At 40.6% G+C, this 24126-nt stretch overlaps 1 protein-coding gene across 1 annotated transcript in view; it reads right to left on the bottom strand.

The window, feature by feature from the left end:
- Positions 1-4443: 4443 nt before the first annotated feature.
- LOC106084773 (E3 ubiquitin-protein ligase Su(dx)) overlaps positions 4444-24126 on the bottom strand; it is a 28673-nt gene continuing 8990 nt past the window's right edge. The window contains exons 2-6 of the mRNA XM_013248686.2: positions 18658-18899; positions 18443-18585; positions 9017-11223; positions 8753-8951; positions 4444-5834 (exon numbers count right to left, since the gene is read on the bottom strand). Of these exons, the coding sequence (XP_013104140.1) occupies positions 5565-5834; positions 8753-8951; positions 9017-11223; positions 18443-18585; positions 18658-18817 (2979 nt within the window). The 5' untranslated portion in view covers positions 18818-18899 and the 3' untranslated portion in view covers positions 4444-5564. The remainder of the gene's footprint in view (positions 5835-8752; positions 8952-9016; positions 11224-18442; positions 18586-18657; positions 18900-24126) is intronic.

Raw genomic sequence — 24126 nt, 5'->3', positions numbered from 1 at the left:
TCACCTGTGCGTGGCGCTAGTGAGTGCATGGGGATATCAATCAGGTGCGATACTGAAGGGATAGAGCTATACAACGTGTACATAACTCCAGTTGGTAGCTGTGCCCCAATTAATGGCCAAGCTTACACCGCAGACTTAAGTGGCTTACTATTGGGTTGCCCAAAAAGTAATTGCGGATTTTTTAAAAGAAAGTAAATGCATTTTTATTAAAACTTAGAATGAACTTTAATCAAATATACTTTTTTTACACTTTTTTTCTAAAGCAAGCTAAAAGTAACAGCTGATAACTGACAGAAGAAAGAATGCAATTACAGAGTCACAAGCTGTGAAAAAATTTGTCAACGCCGACTATATGAAAAATCCGCAATAACTTTTTGGGCAACCCAATATTTGGCCGTAATCGCCTGGTTCTAAGTGACTTGTGCATCACATTTCATGGCATTCTCCCCTAGGTAACGATCAGCGCGGCATAGCTTTGGTAAAGCAGATTGAAGGTTCCACTTTTTGTACGGTGAATGTGGATGCCCCCACTAGGATCACGAGAAGTTGGGATCAGACCACCTCCCCATAATTCTTACCATCGACCACCCGCCTGACGTTTATCAATGAAAAGAAGACGAATTTAGCTGGCTTCACAGAGTACACCAATTGCCGCTTCAGTAAACTGACACACCAGATTTGGATATAGCTGCCGTATAGACCGATCTCTCGATTTAAGGTTTTGGTCCGATTTCGCCGAAATTTTGACCAGTGAATTGTGTTAGGCCCTTTCTGCAATTTGGCTCAGATCGGTTCAGATTTGGATGCAGCTGCCATATAGACCGATCTCTCGATTTAAGGTTTTGGACCCATAAAAGGCGCATTTATTGTCCGATGTCACCGAAATTAGGGACAGTGAGTTGTTTTAGGCCCTTCGACATCCCTCTTCAATTTGGCCCAAATCGGTTCAGATTTGGATATAGCTGCCATCTGGACCGATCTCTCGATTTAAAGTCTTGACCCCATAAAAGGCACATTTATAACCCGATTTCGCTGAAATTTGACACAGTGACTCATGTTAGGCTTTTCGACATCCGTGTCGTATATGCTTCAGATCGGTCTATATTTGGATATGGCTACCAAAAAGACCAATATTTTGTTCTACAAAATTGAACAATGACTTGTACTTATTAGACCACTCAATATCCGTGTCGGATTTGGTCCAAATCGGACTATATTTCGATATAGCTGCTATGGGGGCATAAATTATGCATTTTCACCGGATTGTGACGAAAGGTGATTTACATATATACCCGAGGTGGCGGGTATCCAAAGTTCGGCCCGGTCGAACTTAACGCCTTTTTACTTGTTATAAATGAATTTCAATTAATCCACGAACCACGTACCCCAAAACATCAAAGTCAAGCTAAATAAAAAGCCGTCAACGAATGTATAGCCGTAAAATAATTAAATGATCAGCCGCTAAATGACTTGCGTTCACTCAGACATAGCGTTGCCAAAAGTTCACTGAAATGCAAACGGAATGACTAAATGAATGTACCAACTATCCTATGGTGATGGGTATAAAAATCCATAGAGTTTGTCCTTTTTAGTTTCTGCCTATAAAAAGAAACCGTATGCAAGATTCGGCCCTGTCACACTTAGCTTGTTTTCACTTGTATTTTAAAGATTTTTATTTTGTCGGAGCGGAGGGGATTTTGAGATTGGAAACCGTTTCGCGCCGCTCCGGCAAAAATAGGCCTGGTCCGCCCCTCTCCACTCCGAATCCCTGGTAAGAATTCAGTAAATTTTTAATACCATTTATTGTCATCAGCATGGAGGATCTGGTATTTTTTGGTATTCAATTCTTCTTCTATATCCCCCCTTCTCTCTCTCTCTCTCTCTCTTGCTCACTTCCGCTTTTATCTGAGCAATTCGCTGGATGTCCAACTCTTTATAATAGTATCCATGGTTTTGTGTAGGAAGAAGGCAAGACTTATAGATCTATAGGCCTTTGGTGCCGCATAACTTTCCTTGCTGGAATCTTATATATAAAAATCAATTTGTGTTTGTTTGTTTGTTTGTATGTTTGTGTGTTCCTTATAGACTCAGAAACGGCTGAACCGATTTTCTTGAAATTTTCACAGATGGTGCATAATGACCCCGTGGTGGAAATAGGGTACTACATTTTTTGTTATCTGAAGGGGAGGCTGACCCTCCCCCTTACTCTAATTTTCAGAAACACTTAATTTTCAGATGGGGTACCCTGGGGGGGCCGCCCCACCCTAAAACCTACCAAACATATATTTAGACCAATCACGACAATATGGGACTCAAATGAAAGGTATTTAGGATAAAAAAACGAATCTGATATCCAATTTCCGGACCAAGTGCTAGGGGGAGCACCCCAACCCCCAAAACACCCCTAAATCGAGCATATTTACCGACTATGGCAATATGGGACTCAAATGAAAGGTATTTGCGAGTAGAATACGAATCTTATATCCAAATGTGAGACCACGTTTCTGGGGGTCCACCCCTTTCCCAAAACACCCCCCAAACAGGATTATTTACTGACCATGGGAATATGGGTCTTAAATAAAAGGTATTTGAGTGTAGAATTAGAATCTTATATCCAAATATGGGACCAAGTGTTTGGGGGGCAGCCTCTCCCTAAAAACCTCCCCCAAAGGGGAAAAATTTACGACCATAGGCATATGGGGCTCAAATGAACGGTCTTTGGGAGTAAAGCACGAATCTGATATCAATGTTTGGGAAAAGTGTCTAAGGGGCCACGCCACCCCCACAACACCACCCAAATAGTAAGTATTTTCTAACTATTGCAATATGAGGCTCAAATAAGAGGGTTTTTAAAGTGGAAAAAGAAGCCGATATATATTTTCAAGGCCAACTCACTGAGTGGCCGCCCATCCCCCAAAACACCCCCCAAGCCGGTCATGTTTGCCGACTATGGAAATATGGGGCTCAAATTAAAGGTATGTGGGAGTAGACCACGTATCTGATATCAACATTAGGGGCCAACTGTCTAGCGGACGTTCCACCACCATAACAACCCCCAAATAGGACGTATTTGCTCACCAAGACAATTTGGGTCTTAAAGAGAGGGGAACTAAATATTTATAATTTTTAGGGCCAATCCCCCCAAACCGGACAAATTTGCTGACTTCTGCAATAAGGAGTTCAAATGAAATTAGAAAACGAATTTGATATCCAATTTTGAGGCCAATGGCAATATGGAGTTCAAATAAATGATATATAGGTATATGAGAATAGAGCACGTTGCTGATATATTGGGTTGCCCAAAAAGTAATTGCGGATTTTTCATATAGTCGGCGTTAAAAAATTTTTTTCACAGCTTGTGACTCTGTAATTGCATTCTTTCTTCTGTCAGTTATCAGCTGTTACTTTTAGCTTGCTTTAGGAAAAAAGTGTAAAAAAAGTATATTTGATTAAAGTTCATTCTAAGTTTTATTAAAAATGCATTTACTATCTTTTAAAAATCCGCAATTACTTTTTGGGCAACCCAATATTTTCAGGGCTTAGTGTTTGGGAGACCACCCCAATCCCCAAAACACCCCTTAATCGGGCATATTTACCAACCATGTCAATGTCGAGCTTAAATTAAAGGTAGAGCAAGAATTGATACCCACTTTCGGGACCAATTTTCTGGGAGTCTACTCCTTTCCCAAAATACCCCACAAACAGCAATTTTTTTGTGACCATCGCAATATGGGGCTCAAATAAAAGTATTGTATTTGGGAGTAGAATACGAATTTGATATCCAAACTTAGGACCATGTATTTAGGGCATCACCCCTTTCCCAAAACACCCCCAAAGGGAAAAAATTTTTCGACCATGCCAATATGTGGCTCAAATCAAAAGTATTTGAGATTAAAAAACGAATTTGTTAACCTATTTTGGGGCCATGTGTTTGGGGGACGCCTCATCCTGTAAACTCCTCTTAAGCCAATGGAATATGGGGGACCACCTCTCCCCGCAAAACACCACTAAATCAGACATCATGAGAATATCAGGAAGTATTTTAAAAATGAAGTACACCTTCCATTCAAACTTAAATTCGTAGACCAATAAAAATCATATGGGATTCAGATAAAGGTACTTATATTGTTAAACTGTTAGTCAAGTTAGCATGGTATTCCACTAAAAGATCTTTAATTGTCGAAAATAAATATTCCAAGGAAACTTTTGTTCCATATAAAGTGGAGCGGGCCCGGGTCAGCTAGTTGGGTATAAACGCGAGCCTTGCCTCCTGCCGCGTCATCGGAGTAAATAACTAGTCCTGGGCACGATTTGATTATAACAGCTAGATGGGCGGCCAGGCAGACCCTCCTCATCTCTAGCAATGTCGAAAATACAGTAGTCATGCTGTAAACTTTCTATTCAATCTTATTTCCATAGTCCCATAAAAAGTTAGTTAAACACTTTTGATTTCTTTTTGTTTTCGCTAAATATAATATTTTTAATCTGTAATTTATTTAACAACAATAAAACCTAATTTTATTATTTGTATTGTGTAGTACATGCTGCTTATGTATGTAGGTATGTATGTATATATGTATATATTAAATGACGGTGTTTTCAATTTCCATTCACGATATATTTTTTATTTTTATTTCAAATGAGTCATCATTTATTTTTCTTTTCTTTTCCCGCATTACTAGGTTTTTAAGTTTCATTATTGGACATTTTTGTTTGCTTCTTCGTTTATCAGAAATAAACCAAAATAAAAAAACAGAACAAAATGAGAAATTAGTTTTAAGAAAATCACAAAAAAAAGATATTTATATAGACAAGATAGATAATACACATTATATATATATACAGGAGGATTTACAAAATAATTATTTTATATAAGAAATAAAATTGCATATATTATAAATGGTTACTAACGACGACTTTAAAGCTATAAGAATAAGAAGAAAATGTCTTTATATAGAGTGTGTTTTTGTATGTGGCTCTGTGTGTATACATGTGTGTGTGTGTGTGTGTGTGTGAATTAGGCGCGCCTAGTCCAAAACCATGGGCGTTAAAAAATGAGGATCAATCGTGGATGGAAAGTTAGTGGGTAGAGGATATGCAAAGCATCATTATTTTAAATAGTTTTTGTTTAATTCAATAAACATTACCACAGTAGTGTATGTAAATTATTATCCAAAGGCTATATAGACCGATGTATGTTCATGTAAATGTTTTTGCAAGTTTTTCTCTTTTAGGAATAGCAAACGTAAATTGAGAACTTAGAATATAAACCGTTCCTATTGTTTAAATCAATGATTTTTGTTCATTTCTACTTTTAAGTAAACTTTTTTTTTGTTTGTTTCTGCTTTTGAAATTTTTGTTTTGCTATATTTCTCTCAAGACTTTCTTTAAAACTCCGCCTTCGTTGCGCTTTGACAAGGGGACAACGAAATCAATCAACAAATAAATAAACATATACAGATTAACTTTTAACTTTTGTGTTGTGTTTTTGTTTTTGTTTTTTTTTTTTTTTTGCACACGCCATGCATATGCCTGCTGCTAGTATTGTTCATGCATCATCATATCTATTCCTGGCAAAAGCCTTCAGTCTCTTCAATGGCAAATGTTAGCTTTTCCACCAATTGATCGTAACTCTTGTAGGGTGGCAGATCCAGTCGATTGAAACAGGTGTGGGAACGTGGTAGCCACGTCTCTTTGCCAACTTTCTCAATGCAAAATCTTTGTGGGCCATTGGAGCCCATGAGTTCAGCAAAGCCACCAACAGGCACACGACATGTGCCAGTAACAAACTGCAGAAGTCGGGCACGCTTTTCATTATCCGTATCACGAACAAACTGAAATTAGAGGACATAAAGAATTGTTTCAATCAAATAAGTTCCAAGTAAAGGTTTTCGGAAAGCAACAACCATCAAATGTTTAAGTCTCCATTAGAAGGAAGGCGTTCTACTACTAAATTTCCCATGAACATTCCATTAAATTTCTCATGAAAATTCCACTTCTCTCACATCAATGAATGCAGTCCGCTTAAAATTTAAGCTCAATGATAGGGGGCCCCCCTTTTCTATGCCGAGTCCGAACGGCGAGCCGCATAGCGAAACCACTTGGTAGAGAAGTTTTAATATGGCAGGATGCCTCACAAATATAGACAGCAATGGCAAGTGGATGGTCAGATGAGGTTAGGTAAGAGTGACATTCCTTTACAGATTCACTTAGACAATTTTAGTCCATTGTGATACCACAGTAGGGACAGACCAAAGCCTATGGTGGAAATCGAGCCCACGACCTCCGCTTTGGCAATCCGAATACGCTACCAACTCCGCTTACGGGGCGCCTTAGTAAAGGGATAGCCACCCTTGAAAATGTCTCTGATGTTCATGCCGGGATTTGAACCCAGGCGATCGGATTAGTACCTCACAAATTTTGCCAGCATTAGGAGGGGAAAACCAGCGCTGAAAATTATTTCTGATGGTCTCGCCAGGATTCGAACCCAGGCGTTCAGCGTCATAGGCGGAATTGCTAACCTTTGCCTCTACCGAGTCTAGAATCAGGCAACTTAATCTAAAAATCAGTGGTCAACGAACATTAGCGGAATTTATGGCTATAATATTTGACAGTGGGAAGGGAAGCAATCCCTGTTGTACGCATTGGATTCACCCCATGGGGTCCTCATCGACAAGGGCCGCCGCCACAGTGTACTTGTTCGTCCTTTTCTTGTCCCATGCGGGGATTGAAAAGATCCCCGGACCCTGCTTCAGTTCGGTTTGCCAGAACCGCCTCCATCATCGGTCGGTATCGGCGAGGTGCACTGGATTCACCCCATGGAGTCCTCATCGACAAGGGCCGCTGCCTCAGTGTACTTGTTCGTCCTTTTCTTGTCCCATGCGGGGATTGAAAAGATCCCCGGACCCTGCTTCAGTTCGGTTTGCCAGAACCGCCTCCATCATCGGTCGGTATCGGCGAGGTGCACTGGATTCACCCCATGGAGTCCTCATCGACAAGGGCCGCTGCCTCAGTGTACGTGTTCGTCCTTTTCTTGTCCCGTGCGGGGATTAAAAAGATCCTCGGACCCTGGTTCAGTTCGGTTTGCCAGAACCGCCTCCATCATCGGTCGGTATCGGTGAGGTGCACTGGATTTGCCCCATGGAGTCCTCATCGACAAGGGCTGCCGCCTCAGTGTACGTGTTCGTCCTTTTCTTGTCCCGTGCGGGGACAGGACCCGGACCCTGGTTCAATTCGGTTTGCCAGAACCGCCTCCATCATCGGTCGGTATCGGTGAGGTGTAACCAGTGCATGCAACTACGGGAGAATAGTTATACTGAAAATGTTACAAGGTGCTGTGCGAACATAGACAGCAGTAGGTCATAAGCGTCGTCATCGTCGCCTTCTGCGTCCTCGTGTTGTTGTTGAAGCCACATTGTATGTGGAGGTAGCGATCCTCGTCAAACTCCTTAAGATGAGTAAACTCGTTGCGGTCCATAGGATCGATCGCTGCAGGAACGTTGTTGTTGTTGTAGCCACATTTTCATTTGGAGGTGGCGATCCTCGTCAAGCTCATGTAGGTGAGCAAGCTCGTTCCGGTCCAAAAGACCGATCGCCACGGGAACAGGGTAGCCATCGGTTATTTAAAGGCGCCGAAAACTCGCCTCGTCATATCGATCATCATAGGCACTCAGTATTTAAGCAGAGCCGTTGCCGCCCGACCTCTCACTGAGACTCTCCGCTCGATACCCCTGATTGTTCGCGACTGTCGTTGCAGCTACTCCGTATGGAGCATTCCACAATCTGCAACCTGTGGACGCGCCCGGTAGTTCGCAGCTAAGCTTCTCGTGATAGCAATGAACACCATAAAGATCGGACCTCACTATTCCAGCCTGTGTGATGCTCACAGCTATCCCGCGCCGGGATGCGGGAACGTAATGGCCATTGGTTATTTTAAGGCGCCAATAACTCGCCTTGTCATATCGAGCATCATAGGCACTCAATATTTAAGCAAGAGCCGCTGCCACCGGGCACTCACCGAGACTCTCCATTCGATACCGCTGATTATCCGCAACTTCAGTTGTAACTACTCCGTATACGAAGCATCCCACTATCCCCAACCTGTGGACGTACCCGGTAGCTCTCAGCTGAGCGCTCGCGTCCTCGTCGTTGGATTATTTGACCCCCCGGCACAGCACCACCCCAGCCCCAATAAGCTACGTAGATATCCACAGCCTAGAAGCTTTAAAGTGGATTTACATAATCTAGGGCGTGAGTTTCAGCGTCTCTAGATCAAGCGGCATGTAAATCGGGTCTAAACCCCGTTCATGTAGACACGGTAGCAGATGCGGTAAATAGCTACCGAATGAATGTGGTCCTTGTGAACGAGTGTCCCCATTGCAACGGAAGAAATTGAACTCCCCCGGCAAATCAGTGTAGTTCTGGATCAATTGACACAAAGTATGAACTAAGCTTTTCTAATGGAAGAAGTTTCGGCTCTATTCTTTTATGAGATGTTCATGATAAAGAAAAATTAATGGCAATCATGAAGGCGATATCAGCATCTTGTCACACATCCAAGAGCAGTTGTTTGATAAGCAAACTTTGAAAAACCCAAATGTTGAGTTGCGTCAAGACTTCTTATCATGTGATTCAGTATAAAAGAAGATGAAGGAAAATAACCATAAACGGCAGAGAATTCTGAAGTCTCAACAACTTTGTTGCTCGTCTTTTTATTTAGGCTGGTCGAACGTTTTTTTTTCATGTTACATACCTGCCAAAACCATACGACTTGTTTGGAATTGCGATTATAGTGACGATAGATGGTATTACGCTGCCAGTCATCTACATCAACATCCTGCATGCCGCACAAGATCAACTCCAATTCACGTTCATCAAAGTATTTCAACCACTCTAATGGCACAACCTCATTGAAACCTTCCAAAAAGGTTTTCGTTTGTTGCTCAATGCCACTGTAAAGAAAAATTCCATAAACAAAATTAAAAATGTATCCATTTTAGTAGTGCCTCCAACTTACCGCGTCATTCTCCACTCAGTCATCAGTGTAATGTACTCCTCTTTGTTCTCCTCCGTCACTCGTTCCTTTTCACCATTCTCCTTCAGCTCATGATGGATTATTTGTCCCAGCACCTCAAAGTCTACACTAAACCACAACTCCAGGCCACATTCATCGATGTTATTGTCCTTTACCCATATCAGAGAATTATAAAATTCCGGATCAATTGTTTCGATATCCTTTATGGTCAGCTTTTTATTGAGCATACGCTTGTAGAAGGGCATTGTAAAACCAGAGTAGATGAAACGCCCATGATATAGAGCCATAGCAATAAACCGACCAATAAATTTGAAATATTGCAAATGATCGGGATTAACATACGAGGCGGGATTAATTTGCAGACTGTAGTTGTTTTTGTTAGCATACTCGAACAGGCAATACATGGGATTGAGAACCTCATGGGAGAGTAGGAAAAACCACTCGCGTGAAACACCGCCATAATCCAGACCCTCTTCGCCACGGAATATAATGTAGAGACGTCGGCGCAACTCATAGGCGGGCAAACGCATAATTTGATGATACGAATCCTCAAAAAGAGTTTGACGCGTAACGGTGATCTTAATGTGCGAGGGCAAGGCATTGCTCTGACACAAGTAACGAAATTGTGATAGCTTCCAACGGAAACTACGCTCGTAGGCTCGCGGTACGCCATAGACACCCTTGGCCCCTTTGGGGGCTCCTGGGCGAGGGTCTTCAAAGGTGGTACGACGTGTATTGTGATCAACAAAGAATCGCTCTCCCGTAGCGGTGTAACGTATCTCCCAGCCTGGCGGCAGAGGACCCTCATTTATCAAACTCACCTCTTGGCCTTGGGTGCGGGGATCTTCCCATTGTGTGGTACGATTCTTATGATTCACAAAGTAAACGCGATTGTCCGATTGTACTTTCTTTTCCCACCCATCCGGCAGGGCGCCCAGGGTGTCTTCGTCATCTTGCGTGGCAGCTGCTGTCACCGCTGTGGGTTGCTGCTGTTGTTGCCCATACAGGAACCTCTGATTACCTTGTGCTACCACATGAGCTCGTTGTCCTTGCCAATGTTGGAAATGCATAAGACGTTCACTGTTCGGCCTTTGCCAAGTAGTCGTACGCGTATTATGATCTACATAGTATACTCGACCTCGGGGATCCTTGCGAATTTCCCAACCCGGCGGCAGCGGCGTAGGTTTCTCCCAGTACGTCGACCGAGTGTTATGATCCACATAATAACGGCGGCCATATTGATCGTAGCGTATCTCCCAACCGGCTGGCAATGGTTCATCGTCTGCCTGGGCCGCCTGCAATTGTTGATCTGTGGCATTGGAGACGGGCAAGCCATTGCCGGAAACCGCTAAACCAGTTTGGGGATCGGTCATCATGCCACCCACAGCGCCTTCCATTACCGGTTGTTGACCAGGCACTGCTCCGCCATTTGCATACATTTGAGACATGGGACGTGTGCCTGCTGCCACCGACGACGCTGAACTGGGCACAGCAGCAGTACCGACTGCAGAGCCATTTATGCGTTGATTATGTGCGGCCATATGCATTTGCTGTTGCTGCTGTTGTTGTTGTTGTGCAGCCATTGCCGCGGCAGTCTGTGGATCCCAAGTGCCAGGTGCATTAGGGGCTCTTCTTAAAGCTCCCCCACTACCATTTTGCGGTATCATGGCACCAGAACTACTGCTGCGTTCCAGATTTCCATTTTGCATTGCCACCGGCGATCTGGAAGCACATACCCCCGCTGCTCCACTTTCACTTACACTACCGGTAGAGCGCATACGCACTCTAGTCCTAACGCCACCGTATATCAAACAACTTCGTCCAGGCGCCGCTCCCGCCGCAGCATTGCTTGAGGCTACATTAAGTGCATCTGTTCCCCCGACGGCACCACTCGCCACAGAACTTCCATTGTTTGTCCCCATCAAAGAACCATTGCCATTTTGCAACATAATACTGCTCATATCCAACTTAAGACCATTAAGTATAGCAACAAGTTCGCCGCTTTTCGTCTGACGATTATCCGATTTAGAGGTGACCAATAGATCCATGCTCACCTCCAGAAACTCACAGCGTCCATTATAGTGTTGCAGTATGTGGGCCAGACTGATGGTGCGTTCACCGAGCATAGCATCTTTGCGAAAGCTTGAATGATCGAGAACCTTAAAGTGCAACACTGAATGGGGTGTGATCTGAAAGAGAAAATAAAAAACCATGTAAGGAAATTTGCAGATATTTTAAAAAAAGAATACCAATTAACATTTTTCTGAAAACAAAATTTTACTGAAATTTTTCTGAAAAAACAAATTTTTTCTAAAAAAAAAATTTTATCGCAGTTTTTCTAAATAATTTTAAAATTTTTAAAAAACAAATATTTTAAAGTTCTTCCAAAAACATTTTTAATTTTTTTAAGATTTTTAAATTTTTTCAAAAATATTTTTTTAAATTTTTCTCATAAAAATTAAAATTTTTTTTTTAAGTTTTTTAAATGTTTATTTTAAAAATATTCTAAAATTTTTAACATTTAGGTAACATTTTTTTTAAATTTTTTTTTTTTTTTTAATTTTTTTTTTTTTTTAAATTTTTTTAAAATTTTTTTAAAATTTTCTAAAAATTTGTTTATCATTTTTTAAAAATTTTCTGAAATTTATTTTTTAATTTTCTGAAACTTTTTAAAAAATTTTTTTTTTCAAATTTTTCTAAAATTTTTTGTAAACTTTTTTTTTTTAATTTTATCAAAGTTTTGAACAAAAATTTATCAAAATATCAATGAAAAAAATGTATCAAAATATCAATGAAATGTATCAAAATTAATGAAATTATCTCTTAAGACAAAAGCCCTGCTTCAGAACAAAAGCGTACTCTACACCGTACTCAATAGTCGTTCGGTATGTAGAGCACCTTAATCAATTTGACAAAGTTGTTAAAGAAAATACATGGCGTATCAGAAATCGCGATCCATGCCAGTCAAAATGTTTGAGGGTACGTCCTAAATTACCCCCTAAACTGAACTGTTTCCAACTACGGAGCTCAAATCAACGGCATTTGAAATAAAGAAACGAATTTGATATCTTTTTTCAGGACAGAATGCCCCAGCCCCAAAACACCCTCCAAACTGTTCATACTTACCAACCATGGCAATATGGGGCTCAAATTAAAGGGATTTGGGAGTGGAGCATGAATTTTATATCCATATTTAAGTCAAAATGTCTCCCCAAAAAAGTACTTTTCATTACACCAATTTTTAACCAGTAAGGAGTAACCAGTAAAAGTCGGGCCGAGCCGATTATATAAAACTCTACACCTACCCTACAATTTTAAATTCGGGCAAAATATAAATATACACAAATTTCAACCGATGCTGATGAAATCTCGCAGATATGTTAAGATCAGCAACAAAACAATCTGTGCCAAAGTTTGTGCAGGTCTATTACAAATTGTGATTATTACAGCCTTATAAGTTTAAATCGGGCGATACATATACATGGGAGCTATATCTAAATCTGAACCGATTTGGATGAAATTTTGCAAATATGTTACATTCAGTAACAAAACAGTCCGTGCCAAATTTTGTCCAGATCGGTTGAAAATTTTAGCTACTACGGCCATTTAAGTGCAAATCTGGCGATAAATATATGTGGGAGATATATCTAAATCTGAACCGATTTTTATAAAAATCAATAGCGTTCGTCCTTGGGTCAAAAAAAGTGATATATGCAAAATTTCGTGATGATTAGACAACAAATACGACCTGCACTTTGATTACAAGAATACATGGACTCACAGACGGACAGACGGACATGGCTAAATCAAATCAGAAAGTCATTCTGAGTCGATCGGCATACTTATCAATGGGTCTAGCTCTTCTCCTTCTTAGCGTTGCAAACAAATGTACAAACTTATAATACTCTGTACCACAGTGGTGGTGTAGGGTATAAAAATACCAGATCTCGGAGATTGGTAATGTTTCTTCATGGTCTCTATTGTTGGGGTCGGGGGCCGCCCAAAACCCGCCAAATTGATATATAGACCAATCACGACAAAATAGAACCATGTGTTTGGGGAGACGTTCAACCTCAAAATATCTCCTATAAAAGCTATTTAGGGAGGAAATTGATGGATTTTGATTGATATTCATTTTCGAGACAAAGATCCTGGGATCCATCCCACCCTCAAACACAACATATTTACCGATCATGCCCACAATGGGGCTCATATGAAATGTTTTTTAAAGTAGAGCACGAATCTTATATTTACTTTAATGACCAAGTAACCACTCCCGAAATAACCCGGTACTCAGTACAACCGGTTGTACGTACCGGATTGAACCGATGGAATCCTTCATCGGCAAGGACTGCCGCCTCAGTGTACAACATACTGCTACAACAACAACCAATATGGTAATATAGGACTCAAAAGAAAGGTATTTGGGAGTAGAGTAAAAATTTGCCCAGAAACCAAGCAGAGGCACTTCAATGAGTGCTTTCCAATTCAAGTTGAACTTATCAATGATAAGGGACTCTTTTTATAGCCGAGTCCTAACAGCGTGTCGCAATACGACCCCTCTTTGGGGATAATTTTTTTCATGACCATGATATGGTACCTCGCTAATGTCGCAGGCATTAAGGGGAAAAATTTTGTTCGATGTTCTCGCCAGAATTCGAACGCAGGCGTTCAGCGTCATAGGCGGACATAGGCTACAGTGACACGAATACGATATCCACATTCAGGGCGAAGTGTCCCCACACTAAAAATATTAGAGAGTTAAAGAATGCGCAGCGGAGAGTTAAATAAAGTTTTCAATAAAATTTTTTCCATTGAAAAATTTAAAAATTATTTTTTTTAGGCAAAAATTCAATGAAACACCAAGTAAGAATGAAATTTTCTCCAAAGATGTATTTATTGACTATCAAGTCAAATTCCACTGTTGCCAAGTTCAAATTTTGTTTACAAATAATTGTAGTGTCCAAACTCAACAATAATCGCATTCACATGTTAATGTTTACTTATGACAAATATTTGACGGACTGTGTTAGTAGGTGGCAAAATGCAAACAACTGGTAATTAATTGAAATCATAACAAATATTTACAAAGTGAGTTATCGATGCCGGATAATAACAGTATAATTTTGCATGCTATTGCAAACCATGGTAAAATAAACATATCAATTATGATTGTTAAAGCCAAGGGCAATTAATATATATGACAAATTGTGACCGGTATTTCGACCTTAAACGAAAAACCTGCCAGGTGAAATGCATTTGCATAGCACACATGATAAATGAATCGCCCTAGGGCATGTTTTAGAATTAAAGAGATTAAAGATGCACAAATTCCTTTTTGAAACCATTCAATTCATGCTCTAGGACTACCGTGGTAACTTATGGAACTTTTCTTACATGCAGATATAATTTTTTTTTTTTAATAAAATAATCAAAGAGAACTTTGTTATGAGTAGCTGAGTGTTTTCATAGAACCTCTGGGAATTTAATCAAAAATTATTTCCAACCAGAGATAGAATCGTTCGAATAGTTTTTGTCCTAAGATAATGGACAGAAATACCATTTATCAAAACAAATCATTTCAAATTCCCTTTAGGATCTATATATCTGCATTGAGAGGTTTTGGCCGATCCGACGTACGCCTGAAACTTAATTCCCTGACACTTGGCCCAAATGCGGACGACAACTTCGCATTTAACTTACAAATACTTAGTATTTGAGGAGCATGCTATCATGATGGGTTTTACACATCCAATGGGTGAAGGTTATACCCGACCGATGCATATCTCCGCTTAGAGGATGGGGTGGCCCCAGATAAATAAACCATTTTTTAATGCCAGATTTACACTTTTCTCTAAAATACCTTTCATTTGAGTCTAAAATGCCATTCATTGGAGTCTAAAGTACCTTTCATCACGATTTGTCTATACACATATTCCTTTTGGAGGTTTTGGGATGGAACTGCCTCCATAAACCTATCGCAAATTTGTATACCGAATTTCCCTTAAATCGGTTCACCGATTGAGAAACGTAGAAAAACTCCAAATTTCGGAGTACCCCATTTTCACCACACGACCATAGGTTAAGTTACTTTGGTTGCTAGCCTTTTCATTCGGAGACCTTAGACCCATTATGTTTGCCCTAGAAGAATGTCGAAGAGGAAAAGAAGATGGGAAAACGTACATATAGGTACACCACAGTAAGGTGCAGAGGGTGAATTGGGTGGGTCCTATGTTAAAAGGCAGAGTAATCAATGCTGACTAACTGAGGGTTTATGCAGGAAGATTGTGACCAGAAAAAGACCGCAGGCAGGGATTTAGCCACATTTGCATATAGAAATGGCGATCCTCATCAAGCTTTTATAGGCGGGCAAGCTTGTGGCTCCTGTTTATCAATGGCATTCTCAGACTTTAAGGAGGAGAAGGTGAAAGTGGTTGTTTTTGGCGTTTTCTTTCTCTATACCATCACGGTCGTCCTTCAGGATGTACTGAGAATGTGGTCTAGTTGGACGAGGGTCAATCGCTTTGGCATAAACACCAGAAAGACTGAGCTGGTGTTGTTCACCAGAAGGAGGGTGTATGGAGAGTTCGAGGGACCGGTTTTGGATGAAGTATAGCAGCCGCTCTCTTGGGAGGCTAAATACCTGGGCGTTAGTCTTGACCGTAAGTTGAACTGGAGAAGGAACGTCGAGAAGAGAATCAAAAAGGGGATTGACACAACTTGATAGGGAGGAGCTGGTAACTTAAACCAGGCGCGGTACACTGGTGTGATAAAATCGATTCTTATCCATGGGTGCCTGGTGTGGCAGCGGGCCCTAGTAATTTGCTGGGTATCGCGACGACGTTGATATGTTGGGCGAGAAGGAGAGCTCCGAGGCAAGCCTTAATTGCGATACTTGGCCTGAGATCTATTATGCACAATAAAACTGAAAGCGTTGAATTGCGATATATTCATAAAAATGCGGTGTTAGTATCTGTCGATGACTCAAATGATGCGTTGTTATGCTCAACACACTGATATGAGTAGCGTTCGTATGAATACACGTACATTCCATTGCGGTGTTATGAGTGGATGTATGACGAGAATGGAGATACGGCAAATACCTTATCAACACAACGCATTGACTCGAATCATTATTGCGGTGTTGCTTTTGCAACGATGAGAACGCTCATTTATTTTAAGGCATATTTTAGTAATTTAATTTCGTTTCCGAATACAAATTTCCATAAGTTTTTGGGATTTTTTCAACTAAAAAAATTTGCGGTGTTTGCGTTGTTTTTGGGAAACACTCATTACACTACCGCATATAAAAGTCACACATAAGTATTTGCGGTATTACATCTCAACTCAAGCGTCAATCGTATACATCAATACGACCGCAAAATCCTTGGTGTATTTGTACAAGCCTTTTGCATTGATTGTTAAATTAAGTTAAAAATTAAATTAAGTTAAAAATTTTAATAGGACAGCTCTCATTGATATAAGAAAAGTATCCTCCCTTTTCCGCCATAAATGGGATTTTCTAAATTTGCCCATGAACAGGGGCAAACTTCTCACATATCAATAAATGCTGTCCGATTCAAGCTTTAAGCTTAATGATAAGGGACCTTCTTTTTATAGCCGAATTCGAACGGCATGCCTCTTTGTGGAGCAGTTTTTACATGGCTGCCTTACCAAATGGTATAGTACATCACAAATGTCGCCAGCATTAGGAGGGGAAAACCACCGCTGATTTTTTTCTGATGTTCTTGCCAGGATTCGAACCCAGGCTTTCTGCCTCATAGGCGGACATGCTAACCTCTACGCTACGGTGGCCTTCATGGGATTTTACAGGGCAAACTATAGAATGTGTGTAGGTAATTTATAGGTCGCGATTTTGTGGGAGCGAACAAATGGATTTACTTTAACATCTACATGGTAGCCGACACGAAGTGTTACCAAATCCACACTAACACTTACATAATATTTTTTATTGACAGCTCATTATATTGTTTACAAGCCACAAAAAGCATTTGCTTTAGAGTTTATTTAAAAAAAGTATTTCATGATGGAGTTCAAGCTTACATTATATTTGGATGAAAATCACATCTAGTTGTTGTTGGCGAACTCAAACACCTCAAAGTGTACAAAATGTTTGTTTATCGTACCACAAATCGCTGTAATTATACTAACAAATGTTATGGTGATTGCCCAATATAAAACTTCAACAACAACTGAAATGGGTCGGCGAGTGAATTCTCGAAGTCCACGCCGTAGTAGCAATCATATGGATAAACCTCTTAAAATATCTTGATGCAACATATATTGAAAAACGAGCATGAATTCATGGCACTTCGTATCAGCTACATTGTAAAGGGTGATTTTTTTGAGGTTAGGATTTTCATGCATTAGTATTTGACAGATCACGTGGGATTTCAGACATGGTGTCAAAGAGAAAGATGCTCAGTATGCTTTGACATTTCATCATGAATAGACTTACTAACGAGCAACGCTTGCAAATCATTGAATTTTATTACCAAAATCAGTGTTCGGTTCGAAATGTGTTCAAATTTTGACAAATTTTGTTCAGCGATGAGGCTCATTTCTGGTTGAATGGCTACGTAAATAAGCAAAATTGCCGCATTTGGAGTGAAGAGCAACCAGAAGCCGTTCAAGAACTGCCCATGCATCCCGAAAAATGCACTGTTTGGTGTGGTTTGTACGCTGGTGGAATCATTGGACCGTATTTTTTCAAAGATGCTGTTGGACGCAACGTTACGGTGAATGAACACATTTCGAACCGAACACTGATTTTGGTAATAAAATTCAATGATTTGCAAGCGTTGCCCGTTAGTAAGTCTATTCATGATGAAATGTCAAAGCATACTGAGCATCTTTCTCTTTGACACCATGTCTGAAATCCCACGTGATCTGTCAAATACTAATGCATGAAAATCCTAACCTCAAAAAAATCACCCTTTACAAAAAGATTGAGACCAACGTGGCGCATAGCTTACCATGTTCACCAATAATGCTAAACACCTGGATTTGAATCCTGGCAAGTACATCAGAACATTTTTGACAATTACCTCACAAGAGACAATTACGAGTTTCTCAACCCTATGAAACTTCTATACCAAAAGATGTAGAACTGTACCAGAAATTTGACTTTTTTAGGACCAAATTTTTTCAGGTAACAATAGATAAACCTATTTTAAACCAAATTTTATCGAAGGATGGTGTCAATAAACTATTACAACACCACCAATTGGAATGGCTGCTAAATAAGACCAAAATTCCCCATTTTCGATTTTATCTTCAGCTTTATAAACTTTTGTAACAAGGTGAAGCACGCGAGTATAAAAGATGGCCTATCAAGCCAATCGATACTCTCATGGACTTGATTTCGTCATTTTGCTTCTTACTCACCAGTACGGTAAATTCTTCGTTCCATTTGGGCAAATATGTATTCTTTACAAAATCCGTCTTACGTTTACTTTTATTATCGATTAATAACTCAACATATGGATTGGGCTTCAGGAAACCGCTATTACGCAGTGAGGCTTCCTCAACTATAAAAAAAAGAAGCAAAACACATGTTAAAATTCCCAAACATAGCAGAACAACAATTTGCAGCAACTCACTTGTAACACTCAACTGATGATAGCCTTGATTTGAAGATGAGCTGTGTGTGGCTGAACCATTACTCAGCGATGACGTTGTTGGTCCCGAATTGTTGTAATCACCCACAGCAGCAGCAATGTGTCCACCGGATGCACCTGCTAATGCACTTCCGGAGGCCATAGCGTATTGAAAACCTCAAAAGTTGTAAATCAAAATTTAGGCAAACCAAACAGCCTTCGTTTTTAAATGTTTAAAAAATTATCTAAAAATAAAAATGAAATAGATATACAATATTAAGCGAAATTGTTTGTATTTCGTTTTGTTTGTAGTTAATTCTAAAAGTTACTCGCAACTTGTCACACACATTCATTTTTGAATAAGAACCTATTGAATAAGTGTAGCAAGTTTGTTTAATGTGAAGAAAGCTGCCATGACAGTACAGATTAAAGTCAAACGAGATAAGATTGAGGCAAAATAAAACTGGGTAGGTATTGGTTTAATACACTTGCCGTAGACAACGTAGTCGTCAGTAAAGTTTACCCAGATAAGATTTTTAAAGCAATGGTGGGGTAAACATGCGAAATTGTATAGGGCATATTTTCTGCATATCGAATGGGATATAAGAATTTTATTCAAATCAGAAAAAACTAAATGGTTAAATAAGCTGCCGAAAGCTTATCTAAAAATTGAAAAATACCTTCGGTTGAATTGCAAAGACGAAGCAACTCCTAATGCTTAACGACGATAACCCAAAAAAAAAATCACCTAGATTATAAATTGGGACATCATAATAAAATTTAAATTTAAGATTAAATATGAAGTGATCTGAAATTTGTATGTGTCCGAAAAATCACGTGAGGACTATTAAGATCAAAATGAACATGTAAAAAAGTGCTAAACTTTGAATACCCACTACCATGATAGGGCAGCTATATCTAAATATACTCTGATCTGCATCATATTCCGGTTGGATGACGAGAGGCGTAATACAAGTCTACTAATTTCTGCTACCCATGAACATTCCACTAAGGAACAGGGGATAATTCTCTCATATCAATGAGTTTAGTCCGAATAAAGTTAAGTTCAATGATAAGAGGCCTCCTTTTTATGCCGGGTCCGAACGGCGTGCCGCATAGCGAACTCACTTGGTTGAAAAGTTTTAACATGTCAGGATACCTCACAAATATAGCCAATTTTTCCTATGCCCATGCCGGGATTTGAACCAAGGCATTTGGTGTCATAGTCGAACATGCTAACCTCTGCACCACGTTGGCCTCCGTAATACAAGTCACTGTGTCACATTCCAGCGAAATCGGATAATAAATGCGTCTTACGGGATTTGGGCATTATGTCGGCAAATCGGTCCTCATGGCAGCTATTTCTAAGCAACCTGCGATCTGAACCATATTTGGGTTGGATGTTAAAAGGCTTAAAACTACTCACTATTTCAAATTTCTGCGAAATCGGCTAATAAATAAGGCTTTTATGGGATTTAGACCCTTAATCGGCAGATCGGTCCATATGGCAGCTATATCTAAATATAATCCTATCTGAACCACATTTGTGTCGGATGTCAGGAGGCTTACTATTGGGTTGCCCAAAAAGTAATTGCGGATTTTTTAAAAGAAAGTAAATGCATTTTTAATAAAACTTAGAATGAACTTTAATCAAATATACTTTTTTTACACTTTTTTTCTAAAGCAAGCTAAAAGTAACAGCTGATAACTGACAGAAGAAAGAATGCAATTACAGAGTCACAAGCTGTGAAAAAATTTGTCAACGCCGACTATATGAAAAATCCGCAATTACTTTTTGGGCAACCCAATATTTCAAATTTCAGCAAAATGAGGTAATAAATACAGCTTTTATGGGTTTCAGACCCTAAATCGGCAGATCGATCTATATGGCAGCTATATCCAAATATGCTATAACAACAACAACACAAAATTCCCCTTCCCACCGCATACAAAATATGACGACAATACATTTCCCGCTAATAATTAAAAACTATTAGCGACGCTTTCAAACAGGTATATCCGGGCGCGTCCACAGGTTGGGGATTGTGGAATTTTCCATAAGGATAGCTGTGGTACAGCCACATGTGGCGATGTGGCTACAACAACAACAACATCTCCTCAGTACACTTCTTGAGGATGAAATTCTGTACGATGATTTCTGCTGCAAATGGAAATTCGTGGATGAACATTCCATTGAGTAACAGGGGCAAACTTCTCACATATCAATGAGTGCTGTCCGATTCAAGTTTAATTTCACCAGCATTAGTAGGGGATAAACACTGCTGAAGAAAAAAAAATTCTGATGTTCAGAGTTATATACGAACATGCTAACCTCTGCGCTACGGTGGCCTGCTGCTATTAGTGTTATAGCTCCCATGTTAATTTTAGTTTAAGAGTCATAGGCGGACGTGCTAGTCTCTGCGCTACAGTGGGTCTTAGACTCAGAAGAATAGGCCAGGCAAAAGATGGTCATATCGAGCGAAAGAGAATGGATTCTAAAATTTAGATCCCCTCCACACATTTTCGTCATTTAAATCAAAAAAAATATTTTCAAACAAAAAAAATGTGATCGTTTGAATTGGCAACACTTTTTGTGAGCCACCCTGCATATATACATTTTTAACCCAGTACGGGATAACTATGAACACCACACGGGCTGGAAATTGGAGCTCCGATATGTGTGGTGTTATCCGTTAGCACATATAGGAGCTTGAACAGGAATGTGCCTGTTCACGAGAAAAACGAATGTGGGCCAATTTGACGCACCACGTTTCCTCAATAAAACGATTTCGATATCTGACAAGGTCAAATACTTAGATGTGATCTTGGATAGGAAACTGAATTGGAAGTGTCACATCACATTCATTCATTTTTATTAATCAAACCTCGCCCACCCGGGTTTTACATTTTCAAGTTTTTATAACAAAAAAATCAATATTCAGAAGCATACTGAAAAGGCTCACAGATTTGGGACCTGATTCCGAGGATAGTCCACTGGCTCTACAGAAGCTTGATTAGACCAATACTTACTCACGCCTCAATAGTTTGGTGGACTGCTATGGAGAAAAAGTGCAACATAAGGACATATCTTGGCACAGGCGCTGGAGACTACTCTAGATATCCGACCCATAGACATACAGATTAAATGTGAGGCAGCCACTGCGGCTATGAAACTTAAGGCGATTGGAGAACGAATTGAAAATGGAAGCAGCTCATACTATCGCGGTATAATCGAGGCGACGATAGGAAACCCGGAAGGAAGAGGTTTCCGATCGGATACCTGAGACGACACTTGAGATCGAGTGCAAGGCCCTGTTACCTAGCGATACAGTCTTCGACTGAAGGAACCCTTGTATTGCCGTCTGAAAGATCATGTTACATGTATGCATCAAATCTAGGGGACAGAGTGGACCTGGGGGTCTACATTGAGAACCCAGGGACTGAGATCTGTTTTGGATGCCTGGGCATAAGACGGGATAACTGTAAGCACCACACAAGCTGGAACATTGAGGTTCGATCTGTGTGATGTTCATTGCTGTCACGAAAAGCTTAGCTGCGAGATACCGGGCGCGTCCACAGGTTGCGGATGTTGAAATGCTCCATCCGGAGTAGCTGTAACTGCAGTGGTGGACAATAAGCGATATCGAGCGGAGAATCTCAGTGAGAGGTCGGGTGGTACCGGCTCTTGCACAAATACTGAGTGCATACGATGCTCGATATGACGAGGCGAGTTTTTGGCGCCTTTAAATAACCAACCTGTTTCCGCGGCTATCGGTCCTTTTGGACCGGAACGAGCTCACTCACCAACAGGATCGCCACCTTCTCATGAAAACGTGGTTACAAAAACATAAGACGGTCCTGCAGGGGGAAATCCGGGCGATCTCGGAAGACGTGAGGTGATGTGGTACCAACGTGAAGAAGTCGAGTGTGAACATCTATACGCACAGTAAAAGCAGGACGGTAAGGTCACAAACAGTCTTGTTAACGCCTTCTCTGAGGATGGCACAATCCGCATCCTTTGGTTGCCGGGCCATAAAAGAGTAAGGGGGAAATGATGGGCCAGACGATTTGGCCGTGAAGGCCAGAGAACTTCCGTCGATAAACTTGGTTAACCAGAAGCCTTTCGGGTCGATGCAGTCCGATTTAAGGGAGTGGGCGACAAACGCCCATGTAACACTTTGGAACAGCGAAACAGTCGGTAGCACGGCGAAAATCCTATGGGGTGATCCGGATTGTGAGAGGACGAGGCTATTATTAAGGAAATAAAAAGGAGGTCAGAATAGCTTTTGATGTCATAACGGGACACATAGGACTACGAGCTCACTTATGCAAAATCGGTGCGGCAAGTGACAGCATGTGTAGGGCATGTGGGGATGATGAGTCGTTGGAGCATTTCCTATGTCATTTCGCGGCCAACAGACACCGGTACTTAGGTAGGGACACGATACCAGACATGAACCAATATAGGGGAGTGGTATGGAAAACAATTAAGGATTTTGTAAGTAGCACGGAAATACTATTGGGTTGCCCAAAAAGTAATTGCGGATTTTTTAAAAGAAAGTAAATGCATTTTTAATAAATCTTAGAATGAACTTTAATCAAATATACTTTTTTACACTTTTTTTCTAAAACAAGCTAAAAGTAACAGCTGATAACTGACAGAAGAAAGAATGCAATGAGCTCATAACAAGCCGATTACGGGCTTAAGTGTATGTCCATGGCGACATGGGGTGGATTTATATCTGCACCCTCTTTTTAACCTAACCTAAATTAAACTATAGGAGAAGACGTCGAGTGTGAACATCTTTACGCGCAGTAAAAGGGCATTAACGAGCAGGACGGTAAGGACACAAACAGTATTGCAGTGTAAGAAGAAGATTAACGTCTTCTCTGAGCATGGCACAATCCGCATCCTTTGGTTGCCGGGCCATAAAAGAGTAAGGGGGAAATAATGGGCCAGACGATTTGGCAGTGAAGGCCAGAGAACTGCCGCCGATAAACTTGGTTAACCAGAAGCCTTTCGGGTCGATCCAGTCCGATTTAAGGGAGTGGGCGACGGTAGAACGGCGAAAATACTATGGGGTGATCCGCATTGTGAGAGAACGAGGCTATTATTGAAAGGAAGTAAGAACGTCAGTATAGCTTTTGGTGTCATAACGGGACACATAGCATTGCGAGCTCACTTATGCAAAATCGGTGCGGCAAGTGATAGCATGTTTAGGGCATGCGGGGAAAATGATGAGACGTTGGAGCATTTTCTTTGTCATTGCCCGGCTTTCGCGTACAACAGACACCGGTACTTAGGTAGGGACACGATACCAGAGATGAACCCATTTAGGGGAGTGGTATGTCCATAGTGACATGGGGTGGATTAATATCTGCACCCTCTTTTTTACCTAACCTTAACTAACCTATAAGGGCTTGGCGAGAAACGCTGCATCCATATGCAAATGTGCCTACAACAACAACATT

The sequence above is a fragment of the Stomoxys calcitrans genome, chromosome 3 (assembly GCF_963082655.1).
Source record: "Stomoxys calcitrans chromosome 3, idStoCalc2.1, whole genome shotgun sequence".
NCBI classification, from domain to species: domain Eukaryota; kingdom Metazoa; phylum Arthropoda; class Insecta; order Diptera; family Muscidae; genus Stomoxys; species Stomoxys calcitrans.
This window is presented reverse-complemented; position numbering and strand designations above follow the sequence as displayed.